Source organism: Nansenia antarctica (assembly GCF_963989245.1).
Source record: "Nansenia antarctica genome assembly, chromosome: 6".
Lineage (NCBI taxonomy): Eukaryota > Metazoa > Chordata > Actinopteri > Argentiniformes > Microstomatidae > Nansenia > Nansenia antarctica.
Genome location: NC_137676.1, coordinates 65,904,683 through 65,923,253, shown reverse-complemented (window position 1 = coordinate 65,923,253; position 18,571 = coordinate 65,904,683). Strand labels below are relative to the sequence as shown.

Genomic DNA, 18,571 nt, shown 5'->3' with positions numbered 1-18,571 from the left:
TCATAATTAATTAGATTTAACCATGTGAAAGAATATTGTTAGTAGGTATAGAATGTAATTGAGTTGCAATGTATTGATGTATTCGTATCTACCAACCTGTGCCTAAAACTAAAGGAAAGTAGGTTCTCAGTTGACAAAAAAAAGTATTTAAAAATGTTATCACAGGCTCCTGCTGGATGACTCAATGTCTGAAGGTGTTCTCGAAGAGGGAGGGTCGTCTGAGCTTCGGATGGAACACTGGAGCAGCGATGCCCTCTTGAGGACACAAAGCGAAGCGGTGAACTCCCTGTTATTTGTAAACAGTGTTGAAAGTGTAGATTGATATACTGGCGCGGTTAGAGGAGAATATCTATGGGGGGAACCTTAAATATTCACCAATGTGTTTTTAGAAAGTAGTGAGGGAGGATGCAGGGAGCAGAGGACAGACTATTGGGACACGTCAGTATTTAACAGTGACTGTGCTGTTACGATAACGGATTTCTCTGGATCCCAAGGTTGACTGAGTACCCCAAGAGCAAAGATCAGAGGCTGGAAGAGTACAGTATGTCAAAATATACATATACAACAACATATATATGTCCTAATACACACACAGCCCTCATAACCCCACACCCATCCAAACAGCCTTTGTTGGAGCCCAGCTGACTCATCACCAATCAATTAATCAGCCCCTACACTGGCCTTGTGAAGTTGAAGTTGTTGCCTTCACCAAACAAGTAAGAAATAATTATTTTTGGTTTTTGTTAAATTATGTTTTAGATTTTAGTTAGTTTTGTTCTGTGGTTCTGTGGCACAGAACCACAGAACAAAGGGCAGGAGGAGGAAAAACAGTGGACTGGGTTGGGTTCAGGAGGAGTAGGTTGCCATCACAGTAATAAATGGTCAGTTGATCGAGCACACTTGACCAGAAGAGTTGGTATATGACTTGAGGTGAAAGGGAGGTATGACGGATGATTATCTAGAAAATAAAAAGATTAGTTGTAACATCAAATGTTAAATGAACTTGGAACAAACTTAGACATAAGCCTAGTAACTATAAAATACAAAATGTTAAGCTAATGATGAAGCTAAGAGTGAATGACATGAGAATATATGCTTTAGAAAACCCCATTAGATCCAACACTAGTGACAGCAATTGAGATTAGTTTTGAAAATTCTTGCAGGAATGCTGATAATGGGCATCTTGGTGGCCGATAAACTGTAATGATAAGGACTGATATTTCTGCTTTGAGCTCAAGAGCATGATATTCGAATGATGTGACTTCACCCAGGTCAATGTCCTTGAAAACAAGTTTAGCTGAATAAATAGCTGCAATCCCTCCTCCTTTCTTGTTTTGTCTAATTGACTGCTGAAAATTATAGTTTGGGGGGCAAGTTTCTATTATGGTTGCTAAACCTTCAGTATTGGTTAACCATGTCTCAACTAAGAATATACAATCTAGATTATTCTTGGTTATCAGGTCATTCAAAGCCCTGACATTAAAAAGAGCTCATTTCAGCTGCATGAACTTTGCATCAGTTTGGATACACAGTGGTATTACAGGCAACAGTTATTAGCCTTGATTTTACATACAGGATGTGCTGAGAAATAGTTGTAATTGTTTTGTCTAGTAGTAATCCGTGTAGGAATAGCAGAGGTGCTTTTCTCAGGCTCTTGCTGGAGGACCGTGTCCTTGGTGGATGAGAAAGTGTTCTGGGTTTTCTTTGATGGGGGCGGGGAGGGATGGGGGGGGTTTGGGTGTGCGGGGGGGAAGTCAAATTGGGGGGGGTAGCTAGTTTGAGGAGACAGGATGAGATGAATGTAGAGACCTGTGCATTCGTCCCCTCTGAGGGGGATGAAAGCACGGGGCTTGAGGGGAGGGGGAAGTGGAAGGGTGGTGCCCAGAGGGGGCTAGGGTAGGGGCGAGGTGGCGTGTCATGGAGGGTTGTGAAGGGGGCAGGTGGAGTACCCCAAAGAGGGGTAGAGGCCTGGGGGTTTGTGAGTGGGGGGTTTGGAGTCGCTGGAACTGACGCCTCTGCGAGTTGAACAGCAGAGACAGGGTCCAGCGCTGTGAGGATGGGAGAGGCCTTCTCCTTGAGGTTCCCGTCTTGTGGTGCATCAGCTGTTGACCTGTCCTTGTGGCTGGGGAGACCGGCATCCTTGCTGTCTGTGGCTGGGTCGTCGTTTGATTGTGGCCTGTCCTTGGTTTTATATGATACAACAGCATAATAGTTCATCATTGGGATTGTACCGAGTGAAGTGTCAAAGAAGGTAGTTGTACTTTTAGTCCACAGGAGGGCGCCCTTGTTACAGAAATGGCCAGTTCTCTCATAAATGACAGAGAATTACAGTCTTGCAGAACATGTCTTTTGATTTCACTGCATCTCATTGGGATTGTACCCAGGGGTCAAAGACGATTGTTGTGCTTTACTTCACTGCATCTCATGTGACTTTCACCAGTCGCGGCTTAGAATCACAGAGAACATGCAGTGAGTTGCAGTACAAAAAACAATAGAGAATGTCTATTGTTTTTTGTTCTGTTATGTATATATATATTGTAAATATTGGATGTATTTTGGTGTTTCTTATCTCAGTGAACACTTGTGTAGGTGGCTTTTGTAGTCCACTAAATCTAGGACTACAATTCCCTTGATGTCTAGCCACTAGGTAAAATATTTGACACAGGTGTTGTGCATTGGCTGATCAAGTGATGCTGTTTGAACCCTTTACTACTACTACTAACTGCATTCGCTTGTCGCTGCTTCATGCCTGAAGAAGGCCCAAAAAAGAATGATCTTTACACAGATTTCAGTGTGCGGATGCAGCTTTTTTCCCTCTATTTGATACTCTTCAGCTCCAGCACCTCAGCTAACTCTGATAAGGGATGAGCAGTGGTATTTTCATTATTTTGAAATGAGTTGCAGTAAAAAGCAGTTAAATTATTGTGAGTTTCATGTTGTTGTGGTTCCATAATATAAACATAATGACATATTATGTTATCGTCCTCCAGAAGCCCCCGGGTGTGAGAGGAGACCCAGGTTCAGGTTTCTGCAGGGTCCGGAGGAGGCTGCTGCCGCCATACGAGGGGTTCTTTCAGCTGACCCCAGGTCAGTGTACAGGAGGACGCGCTGCCAGGACAGGCTGTTCTTCTTCACCTTGACCAGCGCTGACGTCACCTGCTGGTTCGGACAGGGCTTCGCCGAGGTGCTGCGGGTCACACCTGGCCACCGGCAGGTGAACGGTCCACAGAACAGAACAGATTAGAACTGTTCCATCTACGGTTCTATCTCTACGGCCTCTCTGTCTCAGTCTTACATACATTTGCGTTCCATTGTGACTTATTTTGGAGATGGAGGATCATCGCAAGTCACCATACACCATGCGCCGACACCATACTACTCACTGATAGCTTGAATATCCATCTTTCTGTCTCTCTATTTATCTCTCCATCCCTCTCTCTCTCTCCGGGTGTGTTGGGTTATGGGATGGCGTGGGCGTCAGTCCACCAGCTCTGCCCTAGCAGGGCCCAACAGTGGTGCCAGTCCCTAGCAGGGGCCAACAGCGGTCTCCCCCCAGGCTCTGATGATGTAGCCATACTGCCGTGACTCTCACACACACACACACAGCAGAGCGTCAGAAGCCATCATCAGCCAACCCAATACAATGTTTATACAGACACACACATTCTTACTTCTTTATTAGAAGCCATCGTCATCCAATCCCATCTCTCTGTTTAGCAGTGTTATCTTGGAAAAAGAAAAGTGATGTGTGTTTGTTGTGAGCGGCTCAATTGACCTTTAAAGACTGAGATAAACGGTCCAGTATGATATACTGAGGGATGCGTCGGGTTCTATTTCCACAGTGTAACTACATCGTCCCTGCGACCTCGGTCATCGTCATCTACGTCTGCTCCCAACAAGACGCCTACGTGTCTTCCACTAACCTGCCTGTGCTGGATCTCCTGCTGCTCTTCTATGGGTGAGTGATACACAAGCTCACAACAACAACAACAGGGGAGGAGGGGCGGGGGTGCTTGGTGGTGGGGCTGCCCCGCCTATTCAATGTTAGAGGAAACACTGGCCCCCACCACATCAGACAACTCCCCAAGGAAGAGCAGTTGAATTGATTGTGATTGTTAACTGTGTGGAGGAGGGAGACATGTTGTAACTGTGTGTGTGTGTGTAGACGGCTCATCACTCCTGATGTACCCAGCATCCTTCTTCTTCAAGATCCCCAGCAATGTAAGAACAGGACAAAACAGTCTCAATTAGTCTTACCAGTGTTTTCTATAGAAACTTTATTGTCATGTATTTATGCTACTGATTGCAATTTTCTTTCTTTCTTTTGTCCTGATTCCACAGAGGTGCTGGCCATCTTCTCCAGGGAAGGTAAGTATGTTTAGTCACTCAAAACTAGGAGTGCTAGGCCCTTTTTATTTTAATTATTTTCTGCAAAAAAGTAGGACCCTACCCTCAGTTCTGCCGGGCATTTTTTTTGCGCTCTGTATATAGATTTGTTCCAAATTTCCCTTAGTCAGAAAATGTTCGTTTCGTTTTTCTCGATAACCGCTGCTGTTCACTGCTCTGGAAGGCCAGGGGGACGACCCCTTTATGTCCCCCCCCCTTTGTCCGGCCTTCCATCTTTTCTGATCCTTGTCCACACTTTGGTGTTCTCGGCCTTGTCCTCTCTCTCTTTCACGCACACCCGTCTCCTGTTCTCTCTCACACCACACCAACCTCTCGCGGTGAGATATAATTTTAGGGTTCAGGTAGTAGTTGTATGTGGAGTTTTACACATTAGTGATGCATTGCCTCTCTCAGAACATAACTTGACTTTGACTCTCCACCACTCACAATGCCTCCTGCCTTGCCTATAAGGTTGTAAAGAGTGTCTGTTTTGTGCAAAAGCAATGAGAATAACTGTTTAGCTGAAAATGTTACTTTTGTGTTCACATGTTGTGTACATGACCTTTAGTTTCATACAAATTGTACAAAACAATAAAGAAAAACTGTAACTCTCATGTGCCATGTAAACACTGCCATTTAGCAGATGCTTTTACCCAAAGAGACTTACAACAAGTACATTTGTCTAAAGTAAGTGAATCATCTGTACATCAACCATCCTAAGAACATAATCTATGCTAGGACCAGGGGCAGTCACAATTCTAGAAGGACAGATGACTTATGATTTGTTTATTTTCTTCAGGAGACAGTCAAGATGTAGCCTGAGGAGACGGGTCTTCAGTCTATGGCAGAACATGGGTAATGACTCTGCAGTCCTTCCTGTCTTGCTTCTGTGCATTTCTTGTGTGCAGCCTGGTGGCTGGTTGAAATGTCCACGCTACTGATCTTATTGTACTTTTCTTTTCTTTGTTTGCAGGTGTCTGCTGATGTCGCTGTCAAACAGCTGTGAGCTCTGTTGCGAGTGGCCCGGTGGTGCAACGGTAAAGCACAAGCAGAACATTGCCGGTTTAAGTGATTAGTCGACTGCAAACGGTTCAGAATGCTGCCGCACGTGTCCTTACAAGGACCAAAGGAAGAGCACACATCACACCAGTCCTGAGATCACTGCACTGGCTCCCTGTCAGCTATAGAATAGACTTCAAGACTCTTTTATTGAATCACTCCACTGCCATGCACCCAAATACATCACGGACATGCTCGTAAGATACACACCAGGTAGACCCCTAAGGTCCGGTGGCACTGAACTTCTAATGGTACCAGAAGCCAGGACCAAGAGATATGGAGGCTCAGCTTTCAGTATATATGCTCCTAGATTGTGGAACACCCTACCTGAGAGCCTGAGATTTGTCGAAAACTCTGGAAATATTTAAGCAAGACCTCAAAACCTACTTATTCAATCTCGCCTTTTGAAACTAGGGAGAAATGGGAGATTATAGAAGTAGGATTACTGTGCTGTTACATCATAACTGCGCTTGAGATCTTCTGTTGACAGGAAAGAGTACCTGGGAGCTGATGTGGCATTGATAGCTGTCAGCAGCACCTGGACCAGTAGCAGGACCTGCACCAGGCTGTACCAGGACCAACACCAGGTTGTATTGTTGTTGCATCATAACTGCGCTTGAGATCTTCTGTTGACAGGAAAGAGTACCTGGGAGCTGAAGTACCAGGCTGTACCAGCGCCAGGACCTGTACCAGGATCTCAGAAGGATCTTATCCTGTCCCGTGCTGGATAAAGCGGTTTCAACGATGCAGAAATAACTTTCAATGATTTATGGACGGTGTGTACGCTGATAAGATGCAGGGAATTTTTCCTGGATACACGATGTACAGGTTTTTCGCCCTCGCTTGCTGTGCGCCGGTGGTCCTCGGTCTGTTCTGCTGCCGGGGCACCTGCTTGGCACGGGGCTATTATGGTCTGTGCTTGGTTGGCTGGGCCTGGTGTGCTGGTGGTGGGGTGGGTGTGTTAGAAATTGTTTGTCAATTAACCCTTTACCCCTCTACTGACTAATATCACAATGTGCTTTCTCCCTATTCCTGTTCTTCTGACACTCAGGAGGACACACAGACGCTACAGCCCCCCTCGCGACCCTTCCAATCTCATCTATCCACCTTCAACTGACCATGACATCATTGCTGCGGGAGGTCTTTGTAACTGCCAGTCAGCGGTCCTGAAAGCTGAGGCTATCTCAGCCTCTGCTTCGTTGTCCTTTGCTCCTTCCCCTAGAGTAGACCCTCTGGTCGAGGGGGAGGCACAGGACTCCTCATCTCATGTAAGTGGTCACACACTGTCCTTCACCTGTCAATATCCACACTGTGTCTGTCTCCTCCCCTGTCAAACTTCACATTGTTGTCATCTATCACCACCCTGGTCAGCTTGTTCACTTCCCAGACAAGATGGATGTCCTTCTCAGCTCCTTCGCTGATGAAGGCACTCCACAACACAAGTTGATTTGAACCCTCTACCTTTTGTCTCTGATTATGTTGAATTGGAGTGTGCAAAAACATTTTTATGTTGAAACGTGTCAAGGGAGAAGTTTCTGTGACTTTGTTCCAACATGTGCTTTTCCAGAAATGTGAACTGAAACAATGCTCTAACTTTCATGTACTGGTCATTGCCACAACATAAGTGGATTTGAACTCTCTACCTGTTGAATTGGAAAATGCATTTAATTGTCCCTGAGCTATGCCACAAAATGTACAATTTGACTTAGATCAAATGTCACCACCTCTCGCACACCCACCACCACCTCTTAACCGCTGCTGTTCATCGCTCTGGAAGGTCAGGGGGGCACACTACCCCTTATGTGTCTCCCCCCCCTTGGGTCCGGCCTTCCATCCAATTCCTTGTCCGCGTGGTGGTGTTCCCGGACTTGACCTCTCGCTCACCTCTCACACACATTATGGTTCCACAGCCGTTCCACAGGGGATTTGATCCTGTCACCCCTGAATCTTGGGGTGAGCTCTTAACCATAGAGCTAGACTGTTTCATAGGTTTTAATTGTTCGTTTTTCCTGATTAGTGCAAGTTTGAGAGGACATAGTAAAAATCTGAACCTAGATTTAGGTTGAGGTACATAGTGAAAATCTGACCCTAAATATCACTGGGACTTGAACTTGCAAGCCTGTGATGTTGTGGTGAATGTCTTAACCATTGACCTACGACTGCTTCACAGGTTTCCTCTGTTTGGAAGTTATATTCATGCATTAGATCAGACTAAGACACCAAACATTTGAACATTGTATGTTTAAATATGCAAATGAGGCATTGTCTAATTAAATATGCGTTGATTTGTGTAACATTCAAGAACAGAAATCTGAACATTGGATAAAGCCAGGTTATTGTTTCATCTTGTTGACATATTAGTCAACAGCTTTCACACATGGGATTCTGGATATCTATCAGAAAATACTGATTAACAGCCATACAATGCTACATAAATCAGGCTATGAATGATATAAACCCCTCAAAAAAAGTTCGGAAACGCTTTTTTTGTTGATTATTCCTCCCCTTTAATAATACCAATTGGTATTGTATTTTATATCGTTGGAAAGCCTGATTAGTCACCTTTACAACGAGGTACAACTTGTAATGATCATGCATTCGTGGAATGAGCAACACAGCTAAACGTGTGGGTAGCGCCCCAAAAATATTTGCCAAAATCCCCTATATTCTTCTGTTGGTATTCACTCTCTCTCCCCCTCAGGTCTGCAGCATCTCAGTGCTCCTGTTCTGGTCAGGTAACTCCTGACCAGAGTTACCAGAACATTCATTCAATGTCTGATTGTTCAAAATGTGTGAAATGCACACGGGTATCAAACGGCTTTGTGGTCATATCTAACCCATAAGGGTTCACCAAACCAAAGTCATTACTGGTGTCTTCTCCCCATGAACACATTGTTACTAATGTTACTAGCTCCTCTTATACAGGTCAATACAAGCAGAGGGTCTGACCAATAATTCTGAACTCTTTAGTGAATGCAACCCTATGAAAAACTCAACAAAGCAGGAAATTAAAGTGAATCTTCAGTTGATGGCTGTGTTGCAATGTGTTCTAGCACCTTATCAAGTATATCTGTACTTCTCACATTTCTATTTACTCTAGGTAAGGACTGTTGGATTTGACTTGTTGGCACATCACCATGAGCCTTAACAGACGCGTGCTGTGTTGGAAAACAAACATGGCAGTCCACATATCCGCATTGCTGCAGGTAAACCAGAGGGTGATTGTCTAAACGCCTTAATAGGCTAGGTGCACGATCTCACTACTTCCTGAAAGGCACCTTGCATGAACATATCCTGTCTCACTCTATTGGTTTAATTGATTAATCAGCTGTGCGGTAAACTGTTGGAACACACAGTGCACAGCTGATTAATCAATTAAACCAATAGAGTGAGACAGGATATGTTCATGCCAGGTGCCTTTCAGGAAGTAGTGGAGATCGTGCACCTAGCCTATTGCAATCCGGAATGCCATGTTTGGAGTTTTCCACTGTGACTTCAGATACTGACGGGTATAAATGATAATTAATAATAGTTAATTTGTAAGGATATTAAGTTAGTTTAGTATTAGGAATCAGGATAGTTTAAAAACTGTGAGAAGTGATGCCAAAACAGGTAGGTTGAATTGAGTTGCAAGCCATTACAATGAGATGAGCTGCCACATCAGAGCTCGGGAGGGGCTGATTTGAATTCAGCATCACACACTACATTTCACTGAAAATGATACATTCAGAATGGGATATATCTAATTAAAAATAACTACCACTAACCTAACATGACACGCTATATCTCTAATGAGGTAAAATACTGGCTAAATATATCAAACACACACACTTCAAGAATGACGACAAATGTTTCATTCACTTTTACTGATATTGAAATAAAGTGGACAATGAACACACAAAGCAACATTGGGCTACAGCTAGTCTTATACCACAAACTCTACTAAACTCTTAATGACATTGTTTTGTTTTTTTATATATATTGCCTGTATTCTGTATATGTACACGCATATAGAGTACACACACACCCACCCACACAGAGTTTACACACACACATACATACATACATATAGGTCACATGGACAGTATCACTGTTCCTGATTCCTGTTTAAAAGCAAATGCATAGATTAAAATGTTCACAATGCCACAAGCCGGCTCTAGATGGTTTAAAAACACTAATCGGAAGGTTTGGTCCTTAAAAGAATAGAAACAAAAAATAAATCTGTATACTTTTTTCTTTAATGACGGAAGGGGGAATTATTCATTTACAACAACCACCACAGGTCAGGTTTCTTGGTAGAGGATCACAGGAATGATATTTGTGCCCAATGAGCGGTTGTAGTGTGGTTCTGGGCCCATGGGGGTGAGAATTGGGATAAAGGTAGAGAGATTTGGGGGTGGGGGGTGGGGGGGGTTGTGGGGGGTTTCTTAGCGGACCAGGGGAGCCTGCTTGAGGGAGATGAGGACAGAACGCATGCGCGACACGTCTTTGGCCTGCTTGCTGGACTTGGGGTTGAAGTCGCAGAGGCGGGCCACTCTCTCCCACTCTGTTCCCGGGTTGTTCTCGTCCATGTCCGACACCATGGCCTCCTCGGCCGCTCTGTTGAGCACACGGGAGAGAGAACAGCTTTAGTGGGGGAAGGCCCGAGGCAGATCCAGAGCCTCACTCACTCACACCCAATCCCGAGTGGACCCCTAGCCCCTAAGAACTTGTGGAGATCTAAATTGTTTTTTTTCTTTGTGATCGGTATAAGCAACATGGCTCCAGCCTGCTCTCTGATAGGTGGACTTTTTCAGCACACTGCTTACACCTATCCAACCCGTCCAGATCTCCTCAAGTGTATAGGGGGTTCGGGTTGGTTGGGGTCGGTTTGGGATTGGGTGACAAGAGTGTCTACAGCTGCTCACCCAACACTGCCTCCTCTCTGCATGAGTGTCCACCAATGGGGATAGGTGTTCATACTAACAATGCTTTTTCATCAGTTGCCTGTCTGCATATTATATCACACTCAGCAGACCCAGTAGGGTTCTTAAGACTGACTGGCAAAGGCTTCAGACAGAGATGTAACAAACAGAACAGGAACCCTACTTGGTCCGTTCTGTATCTCCCATCGACATTATTAATATTGAACTCCATTGAATCTCGATCGGAGTCTAATATTCTCTTAACGTTTAACTTTTTTTGGTCTGAATCTAAACGTGAGGATTTGCTTGAGGAGGGAGTATTGAGGAGACACCATAAGTTAACTCACAACAGTCCAGTCACCACATATAAAAATAAACATTCTTCAAGTCGTCACATCAAAAACAAATGAGTACAGGGATATATATCGAACAAGATTATTTAGCATGCCCCCGCCCCAATCATACAGTAAAATTACCTGCATTTCTGTCTCTTTAAAAAAAGGGATTTGGTTATTGAGGGGGGAAAAACTGGTCTTTGTAACAATCATAAAGAGGTTTGGTTGGTTAAAAATGCAGTTCTTTAAAGAACTGGGGGCAGCACCACTAACTTGCTCTTTGGTTCTGCAAATATTATCTCAAGCATAAGATCCAAGTACAGGAATATTTCATTTCATTGCTTGTACTTGTCCTTGAAAGAGAGCTTCAAGTTATTTTTAACAACCAAAACCTGGAAGCCTCAGACGTTGCCATGCATTTAGCTACGATTTGAAAGCAGGCTGTTTTGAAATGCAGCAAAGGCTTGATAACCGTAAGATACAATATTGGCAGTAGTTACGTTCGATAACTATATTACGGTATAATGGTAAATAGGCTACTTATTATACAAACTTTACTCCAATACTAAACATAAAAGGGGCATGGGTAGCCATTATACCCCCAAATTAAATTGAAAATGGTAGTGTGCCACAATCACAACAAGAGGACATTTTGAAATGCAGGGGGGGGGGGGATAACATACCTGAACCCACCCATCAACCTAAAGATAGGACAATTCCACTGCCAAGGATTAAGCTCTTACTGAATGTAAACCTCCCCCCTCCGACTAAACTAGTACACAAAACACACAGCAAAATGGGGATGAGAAGCCAATGAAAATTCACTGTCACAACGAACTACAGATACGCACAGGACTAGTGGACCATCACATCACAGAGGGACACCCAGCTTCTAGTTTGGCAGTGGAGTTTTAATCATATCTATTCTAATTGTGTAATGGGAATTCTTTTTCTCTCCCTCCATTTTCGGATGTATATTGTCCCTAAGATATATTCGATTGTCTTTTCTTTTTTCTTTTTTTACTTAACTGGTCTAGGCGGTAGCAAGGATGGTTAATGTGTGTGCTTAAAGGTGCATAGGAAAAGAAACAAGGAGAAACAGATCACAAGTCAGATATATAGAAAATGAAAAGTAAATGAGCTTTATGCAGATGACAAAAGCCAGCATGCATTTCCAGAGAAAAACGACATCACCTTTTTTTCTATCTTTTTTTTTCTTTCCCTTCCAAGTGCTCTAAACTACTTGGCTTGCAGCCCTTATGTACCGTACCATTGGGTGGTTGGGTCAGGGCATTTAAAAAGGCCACCCTCTAGCCTATTTCTATGGGTCATTTTGTCAAGAGAGCTTTTGCTTAACATGCTTGAACTCAAAGGCAGATATAAGGGCTGCAATACTAAGGGAGCAGGTTGCAGCAATAGCCATCTCACTCTACGGCAGGCAGTAGCTAGCTGCTAGAATATTCTAAGCAGAGTACAGTTACAATATGTTTGAAGCAATTGCGTATCCTATTGAGCCTTCAGTAGATGCAGAAAACGGCTGAAGGAGAGGTGCAATCTGTGACAGCCAGTCTACCTCCAAATCTGAGTGTATACAAGTCAATAAAGAAGAAGTTAATAGAACAACAATTACTATAGGCCTACCTAGGGTAGTGGTGGTCTAGTGGATAGTGAGTTGGACTTGGGATCGGAAGGTTGTGAGTAGGGGTGGGCATCGACGATCGATAATTGATCGATAAGGATCTTGGTCGATCACAAAATAAAACATTTGGTCGATCACAAAAAAAAAAAAAAAATTTTTTTTTTTTGGTGATCGACCAAATGTTTTATTTTGTGATCGACCAAGATCCTTATCGATCAATTATCGATCGTCGATGCCCACCCCTAGTTGTGAGTTCAAATCCCGCCTGAAGCCACACCACTACTAGTGTGCCCTTGGGTAAGGCACTTAGCCCTCAGTTACTCCAGGGGGAATGTCCCTGTAATTCGTAATTGTAAGTCGCTTTGGATAAAAGCGTCTGCTAAATGGCAAAATTATTATAAAATTATTATTACCTATTCAGCTGGTGTTCACCTTCTTAACCTCACCAAGTGATGTTGATAGGCATTTCCAGTGACTCCACCATCACATCTACACAAACAGCCATCTCAGCTATTGTATTATCCCCGTCCGCCTGCGAGAGCTATTCTACGAGACGCTGATATCGCAGAAGTACTCAGGAAGGAAGCTGCGCTCCGAGAACATTGTTGCTTTTGAATGGCTTACAGGATCTTGCTGAGTTCATCAGAACTAGAATGCATAGGATTCAGGATTGTAAGTTCTATGATGTTTGTCCTCACAGGGCTGTATGCCGGCTGGTGAAAAGCTGTTGGCCAAATATGACGCCATTTCTAAAAGCACCGTAACTCTTGCCATTTCTCATGTACTGTAGGGTCCCTAAACATATGAAAGCGTCTTCAAACATTAGATGAATTTACGTAATACATTTTAAATAGACCACTAAAGCTGGAGACTCAGTTGCTTCAAACAGAACTACAAGCATAATTCTACTAGAGGCATTAGCCATATAATATCAACACAGCTTTGTCAGCTCGAACACAGTCTCCATCACACATTTATCCTCAAGACGGTTACTTATGCATACCAACATACTGTACTGTGACTAGGTTTGAAATGTCACCTTTCCTACATATCAAAAATAAATCTGCAACTAGCCTGGTTCTCCATAAGCACATGAATCATAGAACGTTAAATGATTATAAGAAATTCATAAGAATTCAAAACATTTGCAAATGACATTATGAAGAAATGGCATGTCAGAAACGGAACACAAATAGTTTGGTGGACGATGCAAACAAAAAAGAAACGCCCCATTAATTTCCTACACTACACAGAAATTGCAAACGAAAACTACTTCACATAAACTGAGCAAGGAGCATTCAGAAGGTGGCTGGTGGGATGGACATATATACACATTCACTGGATAAAAAATAATCACCAGGTTAATATTAGCAAATCATGCAGAGACAATCAGTCACGGTACCTCCAAAAACATTCAAAAATAACAAGAACTCTAATGTCTTATTTCGGGGCATCAAGTCAATGTTTTTAGAAAAGAACGTTTAAAAAATAAAATAAAAAAAAGAATGCGGGAAGACGATAAATTAAAAAATGTGTGTTAATGTAAGATGCGATTTTGACATGTGAAAAGAAAGGATGTTAGTTTAGCAACATACACATAACCAATCAGCTCAGAGAAGGGCTGTTTGTAGAAGTCTTCATCCAGCACCCTGGACACGAGGGTGTCCCAGAGGAAAGCAGCAAGCAGGAGAGAAGAAGAGAGAGCGGTAAAAAGGAGAAGAACATACACACACCAGCCGGCACATACAAACAAACAACATAGCAGAGGGAGAGTGGACGTAGAGTCTGGGAGATTGGCTGTTTGTTGTACATTATTTATTGTTGAGGACGAGCTTGGGTTACAGAGAGTTTCAGGTGCTCTGCACGCGATGGCTTCAGGTGCTCGGGGGGTGGGGCTGAACAACCTAAAGGTCTCCCACAGCCTGGGTAACCAGCCCCAGATTAACTTAGTTCACCATTTTCACGCTTTGGCGTTTTCTTTTGTAAAGGCTATTTGTGATGCTTTAACGGGAGTCAAATTGGGAAAGTTACAGAATAATTAATTACATCACATACATAAAAAAATGTCTATGTCTGAACAGAGCCTACTCTATGATGATGGCACTTACCGGTTAATTCATGCCATTTAAAAAATGTGAAACACTATCGGATGGAGGGCTATATAATCTCTTTGTTGTCACTCAAAAAAAAAGTGAGTTCATCGAAAGACTGAGTCCAGTAGCCAATGGTCTTGGGTCAGATTTGAAGGACATAACAGAGGTAGGGAGAGCATAAGGAAGGGGTGGACAGATGGACTAGGAAGTAGGAGAAATGTCATCCCAAGCACTTTAAAATCCTGAATCATCCCATACTATCTTAGGTTCGATCTATCCGATCCTTTCAGATCTACAGGAGTGCCTTGGGGGTCGATTTGTAATTCAGCATGACTGTCCAGCAAGCTGATTTCTACAGAGGGTTTCATCATAGGACTTACATAGATTTGTTCAGGACTTACATAGATCAGTCCAAAGATGGTGATATGAGTTTTTTTTTTGTCCATATCGCCTAGCCTTATTCCAGTACAACAGAGAGGTGAGGCGATACGCTGTTGCGTTGGAATCCAGTGGGACTCCTCCTGGCTAAACCCGGGGCCCTTTTTACCTGTTGTTGATTTTAGTCTTCTCCAGCTGCTCGTCCTGCCGAGTGTGCCACTCGTCCAGCTCCACCTTGGCCTTGTCCTTCCACTCTGACTCCTGCTTCCGTGAGTTAGCATCTAGTAAAAAACAAAACAAAAAAAGTGCATTCATGACATGTCGGAAGCTCGGAAGCTCGTAACCTCCCGACTTAAAATTAACATGTTATTTTTTTGTCACTTTTAACATATTATTTTGCCACTTCACTTACCTAAGACCTCCAGTCTCTCCCTCTGCTCCTCCCTCCACTTGCGCAGGCTCTCTGGCTCGGCCTGCAGACGGTCAGCACTGGAGATGGCTGCGTATGCGTCAGAAGGCCCGTTGCTCTCCTGAGAAACACGGGTGAATCACATCAAATGACCTTTTAGTCAGAAAGTTGAAAATAAAACACTACATTGTCCTCTGTGGCTCGGTCGGGAGAGAATGGCGTCTAGCTAACAACGCTTAGGTTCTGGAATTGATTCATGCTGGGACCATGTATACTACAATGTAAGTCGCTTTGGGATAAAAGCATCAGCCAAATGGCATATTATATGACATGGTGGAGTACTCAGATGTGTTACCACTGTGCCTGACATTGTACAGGCTACTATTATTGACTTTGTTCCTGAGACAGACACAAAAAGAAGCATTAGACGTTACCTCATGCAGATCTCCATTAACAGCACCATCAACTGCATCTGTCAGGACAAATAATCAATTGATGAACAATCACAAACCACTGCAAGTCAAGACACCTCAGTCATAAACGTTTAGCTAAGCATTGTCAATATACCCTTGACACCAGTCTGCACATTAGTGTGCACTAACAGAAACGCCTGAGTAGGCAAAGTCAACCTCCTCCTGAAGAGTTGCGTAATACGACAGGGTCGGTTTTTCTTCTGGGCAATAATCTCACTTCCTAAAGCCGACAGCTCGTGTCTAAAGGTCACAATAATGAGCCATGTCAAATTTGCGATGTGCAGTGCTAGCCTATGTCTTAGCTAGCCCAGGTTATCCTAGCTTAGCTGGCTAACACACGGATGATTTGCCAATCGGTTTGCTTTGCTATTCGTAAACAAAATTAGCTGGTCACTTTGTCATCTCGGAGAAAAAAACCTTGACCCAACCTGCTGTGTTTGATGACTTCCTCGTCGACATAACCGATGATGCTACTAGCTGCCTATCTCACTGGTTTAACCTAATAGCCAGCAATGATTACTACTTTCTAGCTGTGTATATATATATAGAGATATATATTGACTAAAAGACAACGAGTAAATCTAACTAAAATATTAGGGACAAACAATACTAGCTAAGGAAGCTTGGTTAGACTACCGGTGGTCTCCAGGTCGCCTGTAGTCAGGTTGTTATTGCCTAGCGACGAGGGCACCTCTCCGCCGTCCAGGATGCTGAAGCCTTCGTCGTTTTCTATCCCGGCGATCTCACTCTCCTGCTGGGCCAGGAAGGCGGCCGCGGGGTCCTCCTCGGTGAGGCCGTTCCCGGTGGCAGCAGGCTGGGCAGGCGCGTTGAGCATGTCAAAGTCGTCCATATCTAACCTAATTTTTATCGATAAATAATTATTTTAAGATAAAAAGATGTCGATAACGTTGCTGTATCTGATGAAAAGCAAGGGTCGACCAAACCGATCAGCTAAAAGACAAGAGATGGGGGGAAGGACGAGAGAAAAAAAAATGCAACCCGGTAATGAAGCGGAAACGTGGGCTGGACCAATCAGAATAGAGAAATTGTGATGGACATTGCTGTGCACCAATCACTCATGGAGTATCTCCAAACTTGACTGACCGAATGAATTAATCGGATACGTAAACATCCCGTGATTCACGGCGTGCCACGGAAAAGGGCGGCCCTTACGTGATCACGTGATGAGTTTAACCTGAGCTGGTAACTCCTCGCGTCTTGGTGGTGATTCTGTTTGAATGAGGATCGACTCCGTTCTCTTGCTGGTAAAAATGTTCACGTTAAATGTGAACAAATCGTGTTCCCTTTCAGCCAAGTTGTGCGAGGCAACATGGCATTTATTGACATTTTAATATGTTAAGAAGAAGGCTTTTATTTTGAAGGTCACAACAAACCGGAAGTAGTACATTTTATTCTCTGTGCCAGCCAAGTCAGTGGGAGACCACCAGGAGGAGCTGTTTTGCAAACCTCAAATACTGCACTGCAATAAATATCTACACAATGCTGGAATTTATATTTAGACATTAATAATAACTGAGTTGGATATGCAAATATCTATCTATGAATTCATATACTACTTTATGCAGGATGACATGACAATATTATTTGACACTGAGACATGATAATCAACGAGTCCCAATGGTGGCACTTTTCTATACTTACACATTTCTATACTTACACAATTTAAATGTATCTTAATTGATATATTGAGACAATTTGATCTAGACTGGTAGACGCATTCTATTATTCCCCTTCAACCACATTTCTTGCAAAATCCAAAAACATATTGGGGCATGATTGAGATGCTCATGGGTCCAGGGGTCAGAAGATGATTGAACTTGAGTGCCCCCCTCTCACTGAAATACGTTCAGTTATGCACGTTTTTAAAAGCCTTCTTTTCTGTATCGCAGTCTGTTATTTAAGAGAATGTGTTGCTACATTCTGCATTATTACAATGCTTTACAATCTAGGTTATTATGTACTGTACATGAAGCTCCATATAGTAAAGGAAAATAATTGATGAAGGGGAGACGTTTTGATTGATTGATTGAAAACTTTATTAGAAGGTTTGCAGAAGTAGGTACATGAAAGTACATATTACATACAAGGTCAACTAAAAGGATAAAAACCCAAGAAAGCCACTGGCTTATTTCAATTGGGGTCCTTGATTCTCAATTCATCGTTACATGTAAGACAGACAAAAGAAAAAAACTAGTACTATCTACAAGATAATACAGACAAATAAATATTACTATCTACAAGATAAACATACATCCATCATGGGAAGAACAATACAACAAAACATAAGGTATGTACAGCGGGTAGGACAGGTGGGGACATAGACCACAGGTGGGGTCGGGGGACAAAACACAAAGTATGTACAGTGGGTAGTTCGGGTCTTTTAATCTGATTTTTGATTTAGAGGGTCCAGTTACGGATTGCAGCCTCCTGTAAATGTTTTTTGAGAGTGGTTTTGAAGGTGGGCAGTGTTTTGCACTCCTTTAAGATTATAGGAAGGGCGTTCCACATTTTTACTGCATAGTTTGCAAACGAGTTTAACCCCTTGTTTGTGGTGCAACGCGGTTGAACGTGGTTCGTGGAGCTTCCTCTGGTGTTGTATGTGTGGACGTTGTTCACTTTTTGGAAGTAGGTTGACAGGTACTTGGGTGTCTTTGTGGTGTAGCGTATCTTGAAGACCAGGCCCAGTGCAAGCTGCTGCACTCTGTCAACTACTCGTAGCCAATCAAGGCTCAAAAAATGAGCAGCGGTTAGATGTGTCCTAGGGTTGAGGCCTAGCAGAAGCCTAACCAGTTTATTTTGAGCTGTCTGGAGTCTTGTTTTATGGGCCTTTGTGGTTCTATAGTACCATGATGTTACGGCATAGTCGAAGTGACA

The 18,571-nt window shown here is 43.2% G+C and overlaps 1 protein-coding gene across 1 annotated transcript; it reads right to left on the bottom strand.

Annotated features, from left to right (window-relative positions):
* Positions 1-9,310: 9,310 nt before the first annotated feature.
* Positions 9,311-16,664, bottom strand: clta (clathrin, light chain A). Its single transcript, XM_080535234.1, has 5 exons — positions 16,313-16,664; positions 15,638-15,675; positions 15,207-15,324; positions 14,964-15,075; positions 9,311-10,044 (listed from the first exon to the last, which is right to left on the bottom strand). Exons 1-5 carry the CDS (start codon positions 16,524-16,526, stop codon positions 9,873-9,875), a joined length of 654 nt encoding a protein of 217 aa, XP_080391360.1. The 5' UTR covers positions 16,527-16,664; the 3' UTR covers positions 9,311-9,872.
* Between the last annotated feature and the right edge of the window lie 1,907 nt (positions 16,665-18,571).

Bases quoted from the DNA above. Each gene is read 5' to 3' on its own strand.
- clta (XM_080535234.1), bottom strand. From the start codon at position 16,526: ATGGACGACTTTGACATGCTCAACGCGCCTGCCCAGCCTGCTGCCACC. The intron at 15,325-15,637 runs GTAACGTCTAAT...CGTGTTTCTCAG, and splicing joins TTAATGGAGATCTGCATGAG to GAGAGCAACGGGCCTTCTGA. The intron at 10,045-14,963 runs GTAAAAAGGGCC...TGTGCTCAACAG, and splicing joins AAGACTAAAATCAACAACAG to AGCGGCCGAGGAGGCCATGG.